This window comes from Lissotriton vulgaris, chromosome 9 (genome assembly GCF_964263255.1).
Source record: "Lissotriton vulgaris chromosome 9, aLisVul1.2, whole genome shotgun sequence".
Classification (NCBI taxonomy): Eukaryota; Metazoa; Chordata; class Amphibia; order Caudata; family Salamandridae; genus Lissotriton; species Lissotriton vulgaris.
Window position 1 is genome coordinate 957,963,335 of NC_141697.1, and position 20,417 is coordinate 957,983,751.

The 20,417-nt window shown below is 46.9% G+C and overlaps 1 protein-coding gene across 2 annotated transcripts in view; it reads right to left on the minus strand.

Annotated features, from left to right (window-relative positions):
* Positions 1-20,144, minus strand: part of TMEM115 (transmembrane protein 115) — a 44,493-nt gene extending 24,349 nt beyond the window's left edge. Inside the window, exons 1-2 of one of the 2 annotated variants that reach the window (XM_086938810.1) lie at positions 19,887-20,144; positions 18,042-19,421 (exon numbers count right to left, since the gene is read on the minus strand). In XM_086938810.1, the coding sequence (XP_086794936.1) occupies positions 18,042-18,895 (854 nt within the window). In that variant the 5' untranslated portion in view covers positions 18,896-19,421; positions 19,887-20,144. The remainder of the gene's footprint in view (positions 1-18,041; positions 19,422-19,886) is intronic. The other variant, XM_086938811.1, reaches the window with a different exon arrangement.
* Positions 20,145-20,417: the final 273 nt, after the last annotated feature.

The following is a 20,417-nucleotide window of genomic DNA, read 5'->3' on the forward strand; positions in this document are numbered from 1 at the left end:
GTATGATGATTTCCATGTAGTTCTACTAATGTGAATTTTTCGTCCATATCAAGATGATTTCCCATATGGGTTCACTATTGTGGTGAATTTTCTTTGTAGCACTTGCTTTTACAATTGAACACGGTCTATGTGTTCTTTATATTGCATTACAACAGTTTTGCCGCTCGTATTGTTGGTAGTTCCCAACCAGCGCATTCATTCGCTTTTTTTGCACACTTCAGGGTATAACTTTTCAATCTTGGTCTGTTTCTCTTTTCACACCGTTTTATTCACTTTGTGGCATTTTCTGTTTGGATGTACTTGACATTGTCTTTTGCACTGCTTTAAGATGACCGCCACGGTTTTTATCGTTGATAGTCCCTTGTTTATGTTGGCGAATGCCTTTTTCTATGGGTTTCATGCCGCACTGCTAGTTGCGGCTGCTGGCGTTTGAGCATTCACTGTGTTACCGATTCACAGTCTCCTCGTACGGTAAGCGTTTTTGTGGTTTGCCGACGAGATTTTTGGTATTTGAGCTGGTTCCCGCCATCTGAATCCACCAGTGATTTTATTATGGTTTTTACAGGATTCCTGCATTTTGCTATTTGCTCCGAATCAGCCTAGAGTTGCTGAACGACCCACCTGGTTTTCTAGCAACCAGCATCTTCAGTTGCTAGTGAGTGTACAGCTTTCGCATTCCCTTTAAGGCTATGTCCCCCAGTGGAGCCAGTGGTAACCAGTTTGCTTCGTTTTTTAGGGAGTTTCCTGACTAACAGTACCGATACTTCTGTCTTTCAGTAAGTCTCTGGCTTTTTTGTGGTCACCTTTCTGTGGGACCTCAACTTCCATCTGGAGAACAACAACGACCGCAACACCAGCACCCTGCTCTACAACCTCGCCAATCTTGGACTCAAGCAGCTGGTGTCCACCCCCACCCACCTCGCCGGACACACACTCGACGCAGTCTTCTCTTCCAGCACAGACATCGACTTCAGCCACGCCACAGAGCTTCAATGGACGGACCACAGCTGCGTCCACTTCACCTTCAAGAGAACGACGACCCACCACCACCAGCAACAGGCCGCCCGCAGAAGCTGGAACAAGATCACAGCAGACCAGCTCGCCACCTCCCTGAGCCAGCACCCTCCTGCCAGCTCAGCGAACCCCAGCCAGGCCGCCGACAACCTCACGAAGTGGATCAGCATCTGCGCGGACGAGCTCGCCCCGCTGAGGACCCCGCCCAGCAGACCCGGCAGCAAGAAAGCCCCGTGGTTCACCGACGAACTCAAGAGCTCCAAGAAGAACTGCCGAGCCCTCGAGAAAGCCTGGAGAAGGGAACCCACACCGGACAACAGGACCTCCTTCAAGCTCGCCACCCGGAAGCACCACCAGCTGATCCGCGCCGCCAAGAAAACAGCATTCAAGGACCGGTTGGACAACAACGCACACAACTGCAAGGAACTCTTCAACATCGTTAAAGAGCTTTCCAACCCCAGCGCAGGAAACAACGACATCACCCCATCGCAAGACCTCTGCAACTCCCTCGCTTCATACTTCCACAACAAGATCGCGGACATACACAACAGCTTCAACAACCAACCAACGCACACCATGACCAAACAACCACCCCCCACCACCACCCTCCACGCCTGGACCCCGATCAGCACCGATGACACCATCCGCACGATGAACTCCATCCACTCCGGATCACCGACCGACCCCTGCCCTCACCACGTCTTCAACAAGGCCGACGCTGTCATCGCACCCCACCTGCGAGACATCATCAACACATCCTTAGACACCGCCACCTTCCCTGAGAGCTGGAAACACGCCGAACTCAGCGCTCTACTCAAGAAACCAACAGCGGACCCCACCGAACTCAAGAACTACCGCCCCATCTCGCTCCTCCCGTTTCCAGCCAAAGTCATTGAGAAGACCGTCAACAAGCAGATGGCCGCCTTCCTCGAGACGAACGGATCCCTCGACCCCTCACAGTCCGGCTTCCGAGCCAATCACAGCACCGAGACCGCCCTCATCGCCGCCACCGATGACATCCGAGCCCTGATGGACAATGGAGAAACAGCGGCCCTCATCCTCCTAGACCTCTCCGCGGCATTCGACACGGTCTGCCACCGCACCCTAGTACAGCGCCTCAGCAACATCGGAATCCAGGACAAGGCGCTGGAATGGATCATCTCCTTCCTCGACGGAAGAACACAGAGAGTCCGCCTACCACCGTACAAGTCAGAGGCCTCCGAAGTCATCTGCGGCGTCCCTCAAGGATCATCTCTGAGCCCCACCCTCTTCAACGTCTACATGAGCCCCCTCGCGGCCATCGTACGCAAACACAACCTCAGCATAATCTCCTACGCCGACGACACCCAGCTGATCCTCTCCCTGACCAACGACCCCGCCTCCGCCAGAGCCAACCTGCACGAAGGGATGAAAGAGGTAGCCGAGTGGATGACGACCAGCCGCCTGAAACTGAACTCTGACAAGACGGAGGTCCTCATCCTGGGCTCCTCACCCTCCGCCTGGGACGACTCCTGGTGGCCTCCTGCCCTGGGCACTGCACCCAAACCGACAGACCATGCACGCAACCTGGGCTTCATCCTGGACTCCTCCCTCTCCATGACCAGGCAAGTCAACAACGTCTCCTTGGCGTGCTTCAACATCCTACGCATGCTACGGAAGATCTTCTGGTGGATCCCCACCGAGACCAGGAAGACCGTCACCCAGGCCCTCGTCACCAGCCGACTGGACTACGGCAACACCCTCTACGCCGGTACCACCGCCAAGCTCCAGAAGAGACTCCAGCGGATCCAGAACGCCTCAGCCAGACTCATCCTCGACATCCCACGAACCAGCCACATCACCAGACATCTGAGAGACCTTCACTGGCTCCCCGTCAACAAAAGAATCACCTTCCGCCTCCTCACCCACGCACACAAAGCCCTACACGACCAAGGCCCGAGCTACCTCAACAGCCGGATCAACTTCTACGCTCCCAAACGCCACCTTCGATCAGCCAACCACGCCCTCGCCGCCGTCCCCCGCATCCGAAGAGCGACTACAGGAGGAAGGTCCTTCTCCTACCTGGCCGCCAAGACCTGGAACTCCCTCCCGACCGACCTGCGCCTGACCCAAGACCACCTCTCCTTCAGGAAGAAGCTGAAGACCTGGCTGTTCGAGCAGTAGCGGCACCCCCCCCCCCCCCCCCCCAGCGCCTTGAGACCCTACGGGTATGTAGCGCGCACTATAAGTGTCACTGATTGATTGATTGATTTAGTTTCTCTGGTGACCGAGTCTCTTTATCTTTTGCAGATTTCTACGTACTGTTGTCTTTTGAGACCCCACGTATTATCAGTTTATAGCTCAGACTTTCTTATGTTGTGGACCTGGTAGGTCGGCTTATGCGGTTGGTTCTTTCTTTCCTTGACTTGGGTTCACCTAATTGGTGGTCACGCACATTATTTTATGAATTTTTTCACTGGATGAGTTCTTTCCTTCTCTATCCATTTTGGCTATGGACACGAGGCTCACCGTTTCTCTTTCCTTTTATTCTTTTTGCCTGGTTGACACCTACATTAGATAACGCGGCCTCGCCTCTGTACTTGCTGAGTCCCATTCTACATTTGTGTATATCTGAATTTTGTTTTTCTTCTCCATTGTTGTCAGATTCCCCTGATGAAGGGCTATCCAGTAATGCCTGAAATGCACTGGGATTTGTATAGTTTTTGGATGCTGATGTGAAGCTCCTTTGCTCCTATGTTCGACTTGTCGTATCACGAAGAAAGTGAATAAACTTCATTTGGATAAAGTCACCATCGTGCAAATTTTTGGAATCTTATTGTGAACTGCCTTGGTTTCATTTGATGTCATTTTGAGAACTATATATTAATTTGTTTTCTCTGCTAAAAGTTTCTTTCCATCTTTGCTGAAGCGCACTTGCGACGCCCCTGTAGTGCATTGGTTTACCCCAGATATATTTCTGGGTATTTATTGTGTGATATGTTCCAGAAGGCTTGCAGGGCCTCTTACCCATTGCACACATATCTTTGAACTCTACGACTAGCTGTATTTATTTTGATTAGGATTGTTTCCTGAGTGCATTAAGGCTGCTATTCTTTAACTGTTTTAAAAGTAAAGTGTGCCATACTGCGAACGCTACAATAGTTAATTGTGGATGCGTTAACAATTGATGTGTGCACTGATGGCTGGTGGTGTGTGTGCCCGGTAAAAGCGTGCACTAACGACTGCCTGGTGAGTGTGCACTGACGGCTGGTGGTGTGTATGCCTGGTGAAAGCGTGCACTGACGGCTGGCGGTGTGTGTGCGCTGATGGAGTCTGCCTGGTGAGTGTGCACTAACGGCTGGTGGTGTGTGTGCCTGATGAAAGCATGCACTGACGGCCAGTGATGTGTATGCCTGGTAAAAGCGTGCACTGACGGCTGGTGGTGTGTGTGCCTGATGAAAGCATGCACTGACGTCTGGTGGTGTGTGGTGGAAGCGTGCACTGATGGCTGGTGGGGTTTTTGCCCGGCGAAAGCGTGCACTGATGACTGATGGTGTCTGTGCCTGGTGAGTGTGTATTGATGGCCGATGGTGTGTATCCCTGGTGAAAGCGTGCGCGGACGTCTGGTGGTGTGTGTGGTGGAAGTGTTTCTTAATTGGGTGCTTAGAAACGGGAAGCATTCCGAAAGTACACTCATTTAAGGTTGTGATGAAGCAAAACATAATCATGTGCCTTATTTGGTTTCTTGGTTAGCGAGCTTTCACACATGCGAGGGGGCTACTTATTATCGTCAATGGGAAAAGAATGATGTAATTAAAAAAAAAAATCTCGCTCGTCCAGAAAAATGGCACTGCACCAGGAACAACAATTGAAAGTCCTTTAGCGCTACTTTGGTAGAAGGAAGCGCTACGGACTGTGTGTGAAATCCAAGAAAGAGCTCAGAATGCAAAGGCAGAGGGCAGCTAGGCACGCCCCGATATAAGTGGACCCTTCAGCTTGTTCGAACAACGATGGGTCTATAGACTACGCACGGACCTGTATGGGCTGAATGATGTAATCTCCTGGGGTAATCTAAGGTGATACACCTGATGTGTATACCACACATAAAATAGTACTCTTAATAATTTACCAAGTGAAAAAACCTCTTGCAACAGTCTGAGATGAAGTAATCCATGTATACACATAAGGAAGTACCCACATTAACTATATGGAATATGACAATAGTCTGGGGAACTACACTATCAATGGGAAAACTAGCGGTGATACAAATACAAACTGGTTCTCTGCGACACTGCTAATTTGATGAGCCATGAAAAAATAACTAAGGGACTACACTTTCTGTCCCTTTCTACGAATTATCAATTAAGATTGTTCTTTTGAATCACCTCATGGACAACCGTTGATTGTAAGACCCCACACTAATTGACAGAAACGTATCTTTGACCACGTATGAAGGTAATTACACTAAAAGTAAGGGACATACATGTTGCCATTTCAAACAGATTGAAAATAAAGTGTGTTAAAGTTGTCTGGCTTTGAATTTCCCTATTTACCTTGTGAACCTAAATCAACGCGGTGGAACTACCTGTCCCATGATCCTTCGGTACCAGTAATTGCTTACAGGCTGCCCAAACGTGAAACTTCTGGCTACGTGCCATAACAGCGCGTACAGTGCAGCACCTTCATAACATGACATCCAGCCTGCCGCTATCTGTACCACAGCACAGAGCGGGACACAGCATCGGTAACATAGTCGGGCATACCTTTTGACAAAATAAGTGGGTCTGTGGGGCAGTTGATTTTTGGCAAAGCGCCTCTCCTTTACAAGTTAAGGTCGGAAACGGACTGGCATCCATTCCAGACATCGAAGTACCAGAGCGTATTTTTGCATTGTGTGTGAGAATGTGTGTCTCATATGTAGATACAAAACTATGTATGGGCACTTCAATACATTAGTGTGAACTATACATGAGCCCACATGAAGGCAGACACTTATCCTTTCATTCAGCATGACATGTGGTGGATGTTGATCAGGGTTGGTGCATACTTGGTCTTCCTTTTGAAAGAGATCTATGGCAGGATTTTCTGCAATAGCTAGAACCAGGTGATAAACAAGAGGGAGTTGTGTGAGCGTGCGCAGCTGACGTTCACGGCGCGGCGGATGTAAGCGGAGCGGCCGCTTGGCCTTGGAGGCTGCTGGAGCGCGAGGGCAAAGAGTTGGTGGTGGAGCAAGGTGTTGTGCGGGGGGGCACGCGGGCAGCCGAGAGGGAGCCGGAGCCTCAGGAAGACGCGCGGGTGGAACGACGGGGCGCAGTGGCGCCTCCACTGTCGCCAGCCTCAGGACTGGAGTTGCGAGACCTACACAGGTAAGGAGAGCTGCGACCCCAGCGGATGGGACAGATCTGGGTGCTGGGGGGCGGTGGGGTGGATGAGCCCTCAATTGTGCTAGCGGAAGGGAGCACTTTGGGGCATATTGACAGGCCGTGGAGTCGTAACTGCAGGAGGTTTGCAAGGGAGACAGGAGATGGGCACAGCGCGTAACTGGTGAACGCGCGCGTCCCGATACGCAGCCTGCGCATGCCCATCTCCTGTCTCCCTTGAAAGCAGACTCCACTGCTATAGGTCTCGCTGCGACAGCGCTTCGCGCTGCGTCACAGGTGCGAGACCTAAAAAGGGCTTTGCTAGGGGACTAAAAGGTTTTTCAATTTTTTATGCAGTTCCTTTATTTACTAATTTTTGGCAAAATGCCTTAATTTGCGGATACAAAAAAAAGATGAACTAATATGGAAATGGACTGTGCAGCTGTTTCCTTGGCCAGAATACTAACAAAGTGCGCTCCTCCTTGTGCAGCCAGCTGGCTTTTCACTTCAATCCAGGTGCAAATTGGCTATTTGTCAGCTTTCTTCACTCGAATCTCTGAAAGCGCTTCAGTTAGCTATTATATTGCTCTAGTAGTTATCAATATGCGTAATGCACAGAGTAATTTTTTTGCAAGAAACCCGCCCATGCTTTGTAGTCTTTCTTCTTTAATGAAAGCTTACTGTCACAAATCATTTTGGGGATGCAAAAATTGTATTTGTGGCTTTGATTAATCTCTCTCGTGTGAAAGACAGAAGAGGATGAAAAATGGCACAAGCCTACTTCTATTAGTGTGGTATTTCCTTTAAGAAGCGAGCTAGGCCTATTGACAAGTTGCCACAAAAAAAACAAGAGGGCTTCGAAACTCCGCCCACTTCTGACGAAGTGGCGCAGGCCTCGCCCTAAAAACTCCTAAAGTTCCAGAAAACTGACAAATAAACTTCAACATATAACATCTTCTCAGTTATTCCAGTGACAAACTTGTCCTAGCTGTGCTGCTTAAGATTGCTTTGCATTTGCCTTTCAAAATTCAAGGACATATTCAGTTATCATTAGAACAAACATCGAGTTCAATTACCAAAGGACTGATGAGCATAACAAAAGAAAGAAGAACGATGTTATTCAGGATGTGGTTGGAGTACGTATCAAAGTGAGATCAATTAGAAAGAACGGGGATACGAGTGAGAAAGACTTTGGGCAATGCTGAGAGACCCTAGTGGTAAAAGGGAAGAAACTGAGTGCACGGAAACATGCAAGGGACAAAGAGACTACATAGAGAAGTTTTAGAGCTCTCAGAAAGATGAGACAATGAGTCAACAGGAGTGAGCATGGAGCCTAGGAAGAGATAGTATAGGTGGAATGAACAGTGAACAAACACACCAACAAATATTAAATAAAATACAAACTAAAACCTCACACTAGGAAAGTGTTTATAAAGCGATTGTTGGTGTGTGAATGGAATAAATAGGCACTAGGGTATACGTAGCAGTACTTGGGTGTAGGTTATCGATATAGTCTGTGGCTTTTGGTTCTAGTGTACAGACAAGTATATGTGCTATGGTTTAGGTAGGGGCAGAAGTAATAAACATGTGGCATATGTAAAGTGTATATGAACAGACCCCCCAGGATATAGCGGCATGGATTAGCAAATTTAGCGGCACAAATATGGAAATTTAGCGGCAAAAATATGGAAATTTAGCGGCATTCTTGCGGCATTTTATTTAACTCATAATCATTCATTTTCATATTGTAACCTGCCTGAGTGTGACTCTAATGTCCTTAATGCTACCTGAGGCACTATCCAGCGACCTGCTTGTTATCTGATGCCACTACCTACTTCATTGCTGCCTGTCTGCTGTATCTGCCTGCATGCCAGCACCTGCCTGCATTCCAGTTCCTGTGACATCGGTCACTCTTAACTTCAGAGTGCCACCCCTGCTTCATTTCCCTGTTCACTGCCTACCTGTTGGATTTTCTGCCTGCTATCTCCTTCTTTACTGCCTCTCTACTGCATGCCTGTCTGCCTGCGTTACCTGATGCCCACTGCAGCCTGCCTCTGTTGCCATCCTGCCTGCTGTAAACGGTTTGTGAAGAAGAGCGTTTCACTGCATCCATAATTACAGACTGATGCGTTAATTAGAAGGTGCCATTTACCCTGCTGCCTTCATTGCTCATTTTGTCTAAAACTTTCAACCTGATTTTAACCGGACTTAGAGAACAAAACCGGGGTATAAGGAAGAGATCCGTTTGCAGAGCAGATGACACTGAGCCCAGATCGGGGGTGGAAATGTTAACTTGTGACCTTTAACCAGTGAACGGGAGTCTGTTTTCTGCTGTCGCCTTACTGATCTATTTTGCTGGGTGCCCTCGGTAACCTTTGCAGCTCTGGATCGTAAGGAGATTTATGGTTAACTTTTCGGCAGTGTTCTGAATGTTTACTGTGAGCATTTCATTATTTTCTCGAATTATTATTGTTAAATTGCCTCTCTATGTGCACCCAAACACGCAGCCCAGGCCGGGGGCCGGCCGGCCACATCTCCACTGCCCCCCTCCCACCCGGGCAGCCCTCTCCCCTATGTGTGCGGCGGGCCCCCACCAGCGTAGGACGGATGTACCTGTCTTCTGTTCGCCGGCCGGCTTTCCTCCTGGAAGAGTCTTCGTGCTCTCTCCCCCTCTTGGTGTGGTGCTGGTCTTCTCCCTCGCTCGGCCGCCGTCCTCGTCCTCGACCTCCTGGCTCCTTCTCTTCTCTCAACCGCAAATGAATCCTGGGGGGAATGGGAAAATGGGTGCCTCGGGCCTTCTTTTAAGGCGGAAACGGGCGAAAAGACGGCGAACGGGCGGAAACTGCAAATTTCGTGGGCTTTATGCCAAATATCGCGGCATTTCCCGAGATCGGCCGATTTCGCGATTTTTTTGCAAATCGCGAAATCGCGATAAGCTGGAGGGTCTGTATGAAGGAGTAAAGGCACTAAAGTACAGGTGGGGTGGAAACACTAGACATTATGTAAAGGGAGAGGTACTAGGGTATGGTAGGAGCAGAGCAGCGATAGTATAGGCACTAGAGTACAGGTAGAGATGCTAGGATATCAGCAGTTTTAAATGTACTAGGATATTGGCAGGGTAATTAGGTACAGGTAAAGGGACTAGAATATAGGTAGTGGTAGAGTATGGTATGGGAAGAAGTACAGATGGATGGAGAGAGCTATAAATATATCAGGGAATATGCAGGGTAAAAGGACTATGGGATAGGTATAGTGAATCGAATATCGGGGTAAGGGGCAAGAACAGGGAGTAGGTAGAAAGGATACAGGTAGAAGAAGAGGCATAAGAGTATAGCATAGGTAGAAAAACTAGGGTATGGGGATACAGGTAGGAGGAAAGGCATATCAAAAGCACCAAAATTTAACAAATGGATTTTTTTGGGAGCAAATGCACTAAAATCCATGTTATATCCTTTTTTGATGGCTCAACTTATGTACTATTTATCATACCCTTTAAATTAGGAACCTTGGGTATGTTTTTTTTTTAACGGGTGCGCTAAATAGCACACCACCCTCTGGGGCACTTGTAATCGAGCCTTACGTGACTTGGAGATATAACTAGCCCTCCCAAACTCTCTCTTGAACATTAATGGCCAATAATTGACAAGCTGAGGTTGTTCGATCTACATGCGCAAACTATTACCTACACCCTAATAAATGTACACTGCTGTACTGGAAATATTGACCAATGCAAGTATTTTCAAAATAAACAGTTTACATTACACCACATCATTACCGTGCAAAGAAGCATTATAATTTTAATGCAAAACAATTTTCTAAAGCTTCACTGAGACAAACAGAACATTAGCAGCATCGGTGTGAACTTCCTTCACCAAAACAGCAGGCACAGCATATAAAACAGGTCAAACTTATCACACACTAAATAAGTAAAGAACAGCATTGTAAGCATAAGTATAAGCGTCACCAACATAAAATAAGAATATGGAGCATTTGCTTCAGTACATGGGTGAACAGGCGAGTTCCCTCAAAACATGGTTGAAGGGAGTTACTTTGTACAGTAGCATGGAGACGCAGGAAGTTAATTAGCGAGTTGGTGCAAAGGGTTGAGTAAAGAAGGTGTAGGAACGGAGGTACAGGAAATCAAGAGCCAGCTACACGCCCTTGTAGAGGCAGGGGGCACATGGATGGGATGGAAGAAAGTCAGGGAAGCGCAAATGGAAAAGTCACATTTATTGTTTGGTCGCAAAGGGAGGTTGCATGGAAGCACGGACGGTGAAAGGGTAATTGGTGTCGCACATGAGCAACAGTGGAGGTCATGACCACGTATACAAAAGGAGGTACGGAGACATGGGAGACACAGGCGGGTAGAAGGCAGGGGAAAATGTACGAGATGGGAGGCAGCTATGTGTGGGTAAGTCAAGAGAAAACATGGAGGGAAACACAGGGAGTACAAACCGGGGTCAAAAGGTGCACAAAGACAAGAAACGTAGCCAAGGAAATTGGGGGTACAAAAGCAACAAGAGAGAGTGGCACAGCTGTTTGGTGCAGAGAGCTGTTTAGGCATGGTGAAGCACAGGCAGGAGGCACTAGTACTTGTGTCACAGGAGGATAAAAAGGAATGGACTGCGAAGGGTAAAACGGAAGGGACATGACTGGAAGGGTCAGTGCAAAGGACAGCAATAAATCTTCAGGGCAACCATGAGCGAATAGCAGAAAAACAAGCATGTGTGGCAACAGATCTCGTATTTACAAGAGTTTGAGCTATTGGCATTGTAAATGACAATAGCTTAAACTCTCAAATACTTTATAAAAGCGCTTATGCCGCGCTTTCATGTCAATAGAGGCCATGTCCCTTCCTTTAGACGAGCTGCGTCAGAAGAAAGATGTGCGGCCACAATTAAAGTAAAAGCATTGTATCGGGCGATTTTACAAAAAAAAAAATAAGCATTTGTTTGTCAAGTTGACAAACAAATGCTTTTTTTTGTAAAAGGGCCCCATGACGAGGTTTCACTTTAATAGCTGCTGCTGCTTCTTTAGACGCGGCTCATCTGAATTAATGTGAAAGCGTGGCATGGGGCGCTTCATAACAAAAGAGACAGCACTGAATAAACAAGCATTTACAATGTAATGGTCTCGGCATTATTAAAGGTAGAGCTATTGGCATTGCTCATGACATTTTTTTTTTAAATCATAAATAAATAGCATTGTCATTTAAATTGCAAATAGCTTAATCGTTAAATAAATTGCATTGTCATTTACAATGCCAATAGCTTAATCGCTCACATAGACATTACCCATTGCATTTACACCCACACATACAGAGCCACCCACACAGTCATTCAGAGCCACCCACACACAGCCACCTACAAAAAAAGCTATCCACACACACACACAGAGCCACACACACATAGAGCCACCTACAAAAAAAGCTATCCACACACACACACAGAGCCACACACACACAGAGCCACACACACACACACACAGAGCCACACAGAGCCACATACACACAGACAGAGCCACATGCACACAGACAGAGCCACATGCACACAGACAGAGCCACATGCACACAGACAGAGCCACATGCACACAGACAGAGCCACACACAGACCCCTAGTGACAGTAAGCACTTCTGAGCCCCCCCGACACAAAATAGGTATTACCTGCTCATTTCAACCTCCCAAATGCCAGATCACACACTTTCAGATATTGTTACAATGTCATATTCGCTGAGCAGGTCATTATCTGTAAAATGGCCTTTTGGGAAATGGCTGAGGAGGAAAAGGATACAATTAAAGGATTCCCCTGTCCCTGGAACACAATCAATAATCTACAGGCTTACACAGCAATGCTCATCGCTGAGGAGATCATTTCACTAGCAAATAAAGTCCTACCCGTCCACCTGGGGCAGACCTGCTGGTGCCCACGCATGAGGAAGGCTCTGTAAATGCCTTTCAATCATGCCAGATAAACAGCTGGATCCTTGAGGCACTCCCTGGAATGTCCTGTCTAACCACAGCAGGGCACAGCACAAAAGCAAGGTCTGTATGTGGGACAGGGGAGCCCAGCTCGCTGTTACTGTGATCAGCATGCCATCTCTGCTACACATTCATTTGTGCTTAAGACTTTTTCCATGGATTATGAAACAGACTTGGAGAGCAGCGCATGCACTGCCCAGGCTCGACCCAAAAACACTCCATGTAGCTGACAATGTGCTCGAAATAAAACTGTATAAGACTTGTGTATTAGGAGTTAATTCTTGCTGTATTTACTTATCAGGGCCGTTTTCCCTTCACAACAAACAGAGAAAATGGTTGAGACACATCATCATTAGAAATCATAACACCAAAAAATGTAGCACAAGTTGTAAGGTGGTAGCTAACATTCTTAATATCAAAACATAGCATCAAGAACATATAATGCAACATAAAACCTAATGTAAAATACAACAGAACATTAACTACACTGCATAACTTTAAATAGAGCACACACCACGTAACAAAGCACAACATATTTACATAACATATAACACAAAATAATACTGTAAAACATAAAACACCACAGCACATTATATCATAGCATGCAATAAACAGAACCTTGGCCAACGCATGATAATAATGTTATAGATTAACTAGGAACTAGGTAGGAGTAGAGCACATAGGGAAATTGAATGTTTCTTTGTGTTTTTTAATGTATTTTTTTATCATCTGCACTTAAGGCAAATTTGACAAAACACATTTTAAGAGGCTTCCACCCTGGGAGAAATGGGGGAGGGTGCGATCTGTGCAGATTTGGGCGATGACGAACTGGAGTGTACGTGAGCTTTGGAGGCTGACATGTAAGGGGTGGGGCTGGCAACGGAGGGGGGTGACCCAGAGAAGAGGTGAGGGGCATGCGGTGTTCTCTGAACCAGGGCAGGAATTTGATGGAGACACATTCTAGCGGCTCAACACCTCTCACCAAATTTCAGCTTTTGGCTATTCATTCCGCCACCACACATATTTGCAGCCCCCCTCAACCGGCTGTGGCAGTGAGAGGCCCGGGATGAACGCACTTGACTGACTGTAATGAGGCTGCGCTGTCGCACCCCCTCTCTACGCAAAGGTTCACAGGCCGCACGGCAGCCTGCAGTCACATTGATTGACCCTGGGCTATTCCTGTCTGATCGCGTTTTAAATCATTTGACATCATAGCCTGCTTGTTCGAGCAGATACGCAGCGCTACAGAGGTCACGGCGCAACTGTCTCTTACCGTTCACTAACTATAGTGCTACATTGCTTATTTACTTATCCATGCAGTTTCAAAACCGGAATGTTTGAGATGTGGACTGGGGGTTGTACTGTTGACAACTCGGTCAAGAGAACCATATTCCAATCTCAGCTTCACCACTGTGCAAAATCTTTGATCCTAAACAGGCCACTACAGCTCACTCATTCAAATCCAGCAGTTTGTCAAAAAAAAAAAAAAAAAAAACAAGTCTGGGCAGGTTCTCACCAAGAACGTTTGAGCGGGAATCCCAAGGGGAGACATTTCGGGGATTAGCGCGATGAATCAGCGAGGTTGCTGAAGGCTAGAAGAAAGGAGGGGGGCGGCAGGGGGGAGGGTGAAACCAAGAGCTGAAGAGCAAACAGGCCCCGCTGTAGGCTGCGTGACGAACCTGCGGCCTTCAGCCAGTACCGCGTCCGTGCTTTGTGCATCGGTGGGCAGGGCGGCACCGAAGCCGACAGAGGGCCAAGCACTTAAACAAGAGAGGAGCGCTCCACACGACCACGTTTCTCCAAGGCGAGGCAGAAATGCCTCGGAGAAACACACGGTCATTTTGCGATTCGGGGCGTGTTTTTACCAGTTGAGTGACGGATGATGTCACGGCTTAAAAACCGCAAAAAACACGCCCCCGAATCGCAAAAAGACGGGGCTTGAACAGAGTGACGCCCCTCTCCTCCAATGGCTGGCCTCCGTTTAGGAAGCCAGCCAATGGAGAAGAGGGACGGGTTCAAACCCCACTGTAGCCAAAACATAAAATCTTGGACTCTGCCCACTGCTTGCGCAGTGTGCCGCAGGCCGAGACCTAAAAAGGGGGAAAAAAAACATGCGGCTGCGTTCGGCATCTGCAAATAAAACAAAGTTGCGGCCGCCACTGTGGCGTGCCGTGGTACTAAAAAATAATATAATAATAATAATAATTAAGTGTTAGAAGAGAGTGGGTCTTGCCTGGAACAGTAGGCAGGTGAAAACCATTGAAAGAATTAGGGCTCGGAGGCTGAAATTAAAGCCTACAGAGTAACAGCACGCGTAACAGGGTGTGTCACCATGGGATGTTACAAAACTAGACAAGGCGGTACTAAGGAGGGACTACTAAGCCTTTTGATCAATGAACAGCCACAGTTTAAAGTGGACAATGTCAAGCCAATTAAAAATATGGGCAGAGAGCGGGCAGAACTTCAAGTCCCTACCTCAATACAGCATATCTCACAGAGCAGTACAGCATATCTCACAGAACAGAGCAGCATGCGCTACCCAGGCTCAACATAAAAAACACACACATGCAGATCAGAGGAGGTAGACAGACCATGCTGCAGTGGTAATTGAAGCCCCCCACAATACGAACAAATTAGAACATAAGTTACATTAGTGCAATCTTACTTATGCATATACAAGATCAGCAGCAATACAAAATCCCATACACAGTCAATGAACATTACAGGCAGCGGCGCAAACCTTTCTCACTTACACAAATGCTAGAATATAGGCAAGCTTCCCTTGTTCTTGAGTGTTCATATTAGATGGCCTCAAAGAGTGTAAACAATATGGCAAAGTCCAAGGTAGAGCAAAAAAGCAAAATTCTAAAGTCAGCAGAAAAGAAGAGTGTGGCAATGGCCTGCTCTCCGATTCTGGAGCACTGCTGCAAGTGCGTGGCGTTGGCATCTGGAGCACTGCTGCAAGTACGTGGCGTTGGCATCTGGATCTCTGACAGCAGACGGTTGTCATTTATTCTTCCTACAGAAAAGTAGCAGTGCAGAGCTCACTGGGTCAATTGCACACTGTTACTTTTGCTTGACTCGCAGGGCATCTGGAACTCCGGCATCTGCAGCGGTGCTCTTGTACCTGTACAGTTATAGGGTTCGCCTGGCACACCCAGCAACCAGATTCTGTCTTCCACTTGTCAGAGAAGTTGAGACTTGAACCACAGGGGCCTTGAGTATCTTGGAGCAGGTATACTCATCCTTGCAGCAACAGAAGAAATATTCTTTGATATAACTCCCATCGAGCTACAGTACTGCAGATATGTGGCCAAAAGTTCTGGCATTGGCTGCTATCCTTTTGGCTTGGTCAATGCTTGTTTTGTTATGGTTTTTGCAAAACAATATTATTCTGAAAGCTGCCACGCCTTGTCAATTTAAAGAACTTCCAAACTGGCCAACAACAATAATCTTTTGGTCTTAAAAAACACGCATTATCATAGTAGTCCCTGGCACAGGAGGGAACTACTTTGGGCCATATTATGATGGCTGTCCGACTGCAACTAGCAGCTTGTTGGTTGCGGTCCAACCGCCATCTGCTGCTGCGGTCCAAACAACGCATTACAATACGTGCAGTAAGAAGGACCAACCGACACTTTACGCTGGAAACTCCTCATAATCCCTTTATGACCGCGGCTCTGCAGTCAGGATTATGATGTTGGTTTCTGACAGCCATTCCATGTAGGCCTTTCCAACATGGAAAGGCTATTGGAAAGCAACGTTTGAGGCCCCCTGGCCCTGCGCATCATGGCCTGGGGGCACGTATGGGCCCCAAAAAACATCCCAGCACCGTTAGGCGCCGACCACATGGTGCAGGGATGTTTGAAAACAATCCATTTTGCAAGGGGAGCTTGTGAACGGGCGTTTGCAGCCTGCCGCACAAGCTCCCATTGGAAAATGTATGTTTCCGACCGCACTATTGGGATGTCGGAACCACCGAACTATGGTCGGGCGGTTCCTTCCCCGTAACGGCGTCTGCTTGACATCATAATCAGGCTCAATGTGTGTGAACAGAGTAGGATGCAGTCACTCACAGTGACATTCGCAAATGACTGAAGTGGGCTGACCTACTGCCCTATGCTTTAGTGGGTCAAACAAAATGGGTGGAAGAAAATGTGAATGACACAATAACATACCATGCATGAAGAGGGGTTGGTCGAAAGTCCCAGGTAGTATATTATACATTAAATGTTAGTCCATTTGAAAGGTCAACGCTAACGACAGGCCTAAAAACTAGCACTGTCAAAGCCAGTCGGCCTGGCGTTGGCAGTCAAATTTTGGCTTTGCAAATATTTGGTAAAACTGTTCAAGGGGACTACTTTGTGTGTAAGTAGATATTGGGCAAGAGCTGGATGCAGTCACTCAGAGAGGTAAGCCAACGGCAAAAATAGGCTGACCCTCTGCCACATGCTACCTTCTGGTGGTGGGATCATAAATGTGAATGACACTACAGACCAATGTATGAAGAGACTGGGCTGAGAGACCCTATAACACTAATTAAAATCAAAAGGTTTGGTTAATGCAGACCTAAAAACGGGGGGGGGGGGGGGGGGTAGCTGTCGTCATTTCAAATTGCAAGCAAAATGGTCATTTACATGAAAGAAAAACTACAAAGAGCCAACCGTTAGCGCTATTACTCTTTTGGCAAACAGGTTTATGCATAAAAAAAAACTTTCCTGAAATTGAAAATACTTCCTCCTATTGATATCAGACTAGTTTATAAACTATGGATATCAGGTAAGGGTCTTTTAGTTTATCCCTTGTACTTATGAGGACAGTATGACACTATTTGCCGCACAAACATTCTGATAGAACAAGAAACCAAGCTGACTACTACACTCCTATATCACTAGAAAGCGGTTTGCTTAGTATATCAAAATGTAGGAGTGTAACTTGTCAATCCAGGGGAAATTGTAAGGGACATTAACCAATGAACAATAGAATGCAATTTTTCATACAAGGGTAGTTACTGGAAATAACAATTTGTTAAATTAAGCTGCACAAAGTGTATTTCAAAGAACACTAAATGCTGGTTTGGGACTCTAAGGAGTGAGAATGGGTAAGGGGATTGAAAGATGGTGCTAGACATCCCAGTGACCCATTAAGCCAAATATGAGCAACGTTTTTTAACCTCTACTTAAAAAAAATGGTGTTTCAGTTCTGACTGTAATAGTTAATAAATTCCAAAGCTGTGCTTATTTTAATAACTACAAACATCTCGTCACACCTCTAAAAACACTACTGCGCTCAAAACACGCTTGGAAATGCCGCAAAACATTTTCCAGTACACTCAGGTTTTATTTTTCAGGCTAACTTCAGAGTGTTTCATGTTATAACCATATGGGTAATATAACCAATGAGACACACCCTTGCCCGCTTAGACTGGTAAAAAAATTCACTGTTCTCCCTGCCTGCTGCATGGCATGACTGCAAAAATAACATTCCTTATGTATGATATGACTTAAAGCGAAAGTGTAAATTGTGTACAATTTTTAAATTATATATATGGTTATTCTAAATTAGACATCTTTGCCTGTCAACTCAAAGTAACATTTTGCTTTTTTCATATACCCTTTTGCATGAAATGATTCAACAAATAATAAGTCTTACAAAAGTATGAACACACTTCACATATAGAGCGGGAATTAAAAGTAATGAATTATAGTACCTTCTCCGCTCAGCATCTTGAGGGTCAGTTCCCGGTAAACTGATAGTGATAGAAGATGGAGCACCAACGTCATATCGCTTCACTGTTTTCCGACAGATGCGCACTTTCACCAAGACACCATGCACCAAGTTGGCAACCAGTCCCACAAGAGGCTGAAGGATCTCTGGGAAGAATGTGGCAAACGCAAAATGATCAGACATGTCTCCACGACCGCGGCTGTGCCTTTGGTAGAAACGCAGGTACACCCAGCTTGACAGCACCCCAAATCCATAGGATGCCAGCAGATTGCTCTCAATCAATGTAGTTAATCGCAAGATAGCCAGTATCAGCAGCAAGAGCATTGGAACTACTTTCATGCGAACTTGTGGGACCTTCAGGACGATGCTATCACCCATGGTTTGTTTGAGAGCCACCATGACCCCTGCGAGAAACCCCAGGACACCATGGATTTGGATATTAAACAGGTATGCCAGATTGAAAGTAGCTACATATGTTAGAAGGTATGAAAAAGCACCCAGGATGCCAACAGAAATGTTCACTACTGCAAAAAAGATTAACAGTTCCAGTGCCCCCCAGAGAGGTTCCAGGAGCCGGCCGGCTACCACCACTGTGGCCAGGCTTACACCTACATCCCAGATGTGCTTTTCCACCACGCCATGCGTAATAAGTGTCCATATCCAGAAGTTGGGTGGGAAAAGGAATCCAGGGGTCACACCTAGTGTGGATACAGTGTCTACCCCGAAGGTGATCAAGTACAATAGGAGAACAGTAGCACAGATCGACTTCACCACTACACTTGTGCTGGCCAGTACAGCCAAGAAGTGCTGTTGAGCGACTGGGAGATATCGGTTCATTCTTTTTTTTCTTAAAAATCAATGTACAAAAAAGGGAAAATGTCATTCGTTACAGCCAGTTTGGAAACTCATGAAAAGTTCTAACAGACGCAGTTAGGATTCCTGGTGTTTCTCCTCTCACAAGGTGTGTTACCCCGAATACATTAGTGTATTACCTCACAATCAAGTTGTGTCTTCAGTTAGTACCACACCTTCTCGACCAACGAACACTGATTCTGTCCGATCCACTGTGGTTCTGCTTCAAACGCAGTTCTCCCGAGGACACTGTTGCCTCGATATCTGTGGCTTGGCACCCTTCAGTTCGCGGTGCACTGCAAAAGTGCAGTCATGTTATTCTCCGTATTGGATAGCATTTGAGGCTTAACTTTTTTCCTCACACAAGAGCGTTCACTATTTCGTTCGTGCAACAGTGGGGGCTGTCAGATTCCCAGCTCGAGATTCCTTAATCTGGGTTGGTGGAAAGGAACTCTGGTCCGGTTAAGCAGGTGAAACGTTTCTAGTAGGGATAGTCAGCAAGAAGGGGTGCCTGTAAGGAGAAGATAACGACATGCATGAGAACGGTGAATCCTGTAAGGAAATATATTGTAGTATCTGGGGAGGTCATCAACTATGTGTGGAATACCAGGCCGACTATCTAACAACTTAACAAATGGTGAAGAAAGCGGAACACCAAGTTAAGACTTACGAGGGAAGTGACGGAAGGGTATGTATTCGGATAAATTGACGAAGTTGAACACTACGGGCGAGGAACTCAATGACTGGGAGTAGTAGTGCTTGTGAAAAATGATCGAGCTCTTGGCAGAGGTGTTGAAATATCTGAACGAAGTGGTAAAAAGCACCTCTGAAGCAAAGTCAACGGGCCTGAAGGCAAGGGTAATTTATAAGATAAAGGGCCCAAATAAAGTACTACAAGGGCAGTGACTACAAGGAAGCGATCCCACACCCTCCCCGGCTGTCCCTCTTCCTTCCTGTCTAGGCCGCTTGTGCTCACCCCGCCGGGCGCAGCTCTTACGTTCCCCGGCGGCAGCGCTCGGGAGAGGCCGGGGCTCGCAGACGTCTTGTTGTGGTGTCAGGGGGACCGGGTGTTCCTCCTGGGCCCCGGCGGAACTCTGGGCCGCCGATAGTCCCTTCTACCACCGTCACTGCCCGCACACAAACAGGGCTCTCCGCGCCTGCGCAAGCCCACTTGTGGCGCTCTGGGAAGTGTAGTCCGATTGTTCTTGACAGAATAGCCTAGACTGCCATCGTCGGCAAAAGACAAGTTCAACGACATAGAAAAGGGACAAGGGAGTCATCGATGTAGTCTATTGAATCCGGCGGACATGTTGATATGGAAACGCATCCTAGAGAAAAAAAATGAATGCTTTTAAAATGTTTGGTACCTGTTTAGACTCGAAAAAGTAATGCCTTTTCCTATCAGGCATCGATAACGCTAGGGATGTTAAAATCAAACAAGTCAGTTAAAAAAAATAACTCGCAAGCGTTTACGCGTCGGTGATCTTTTAATTTTCAATTCAAAAAT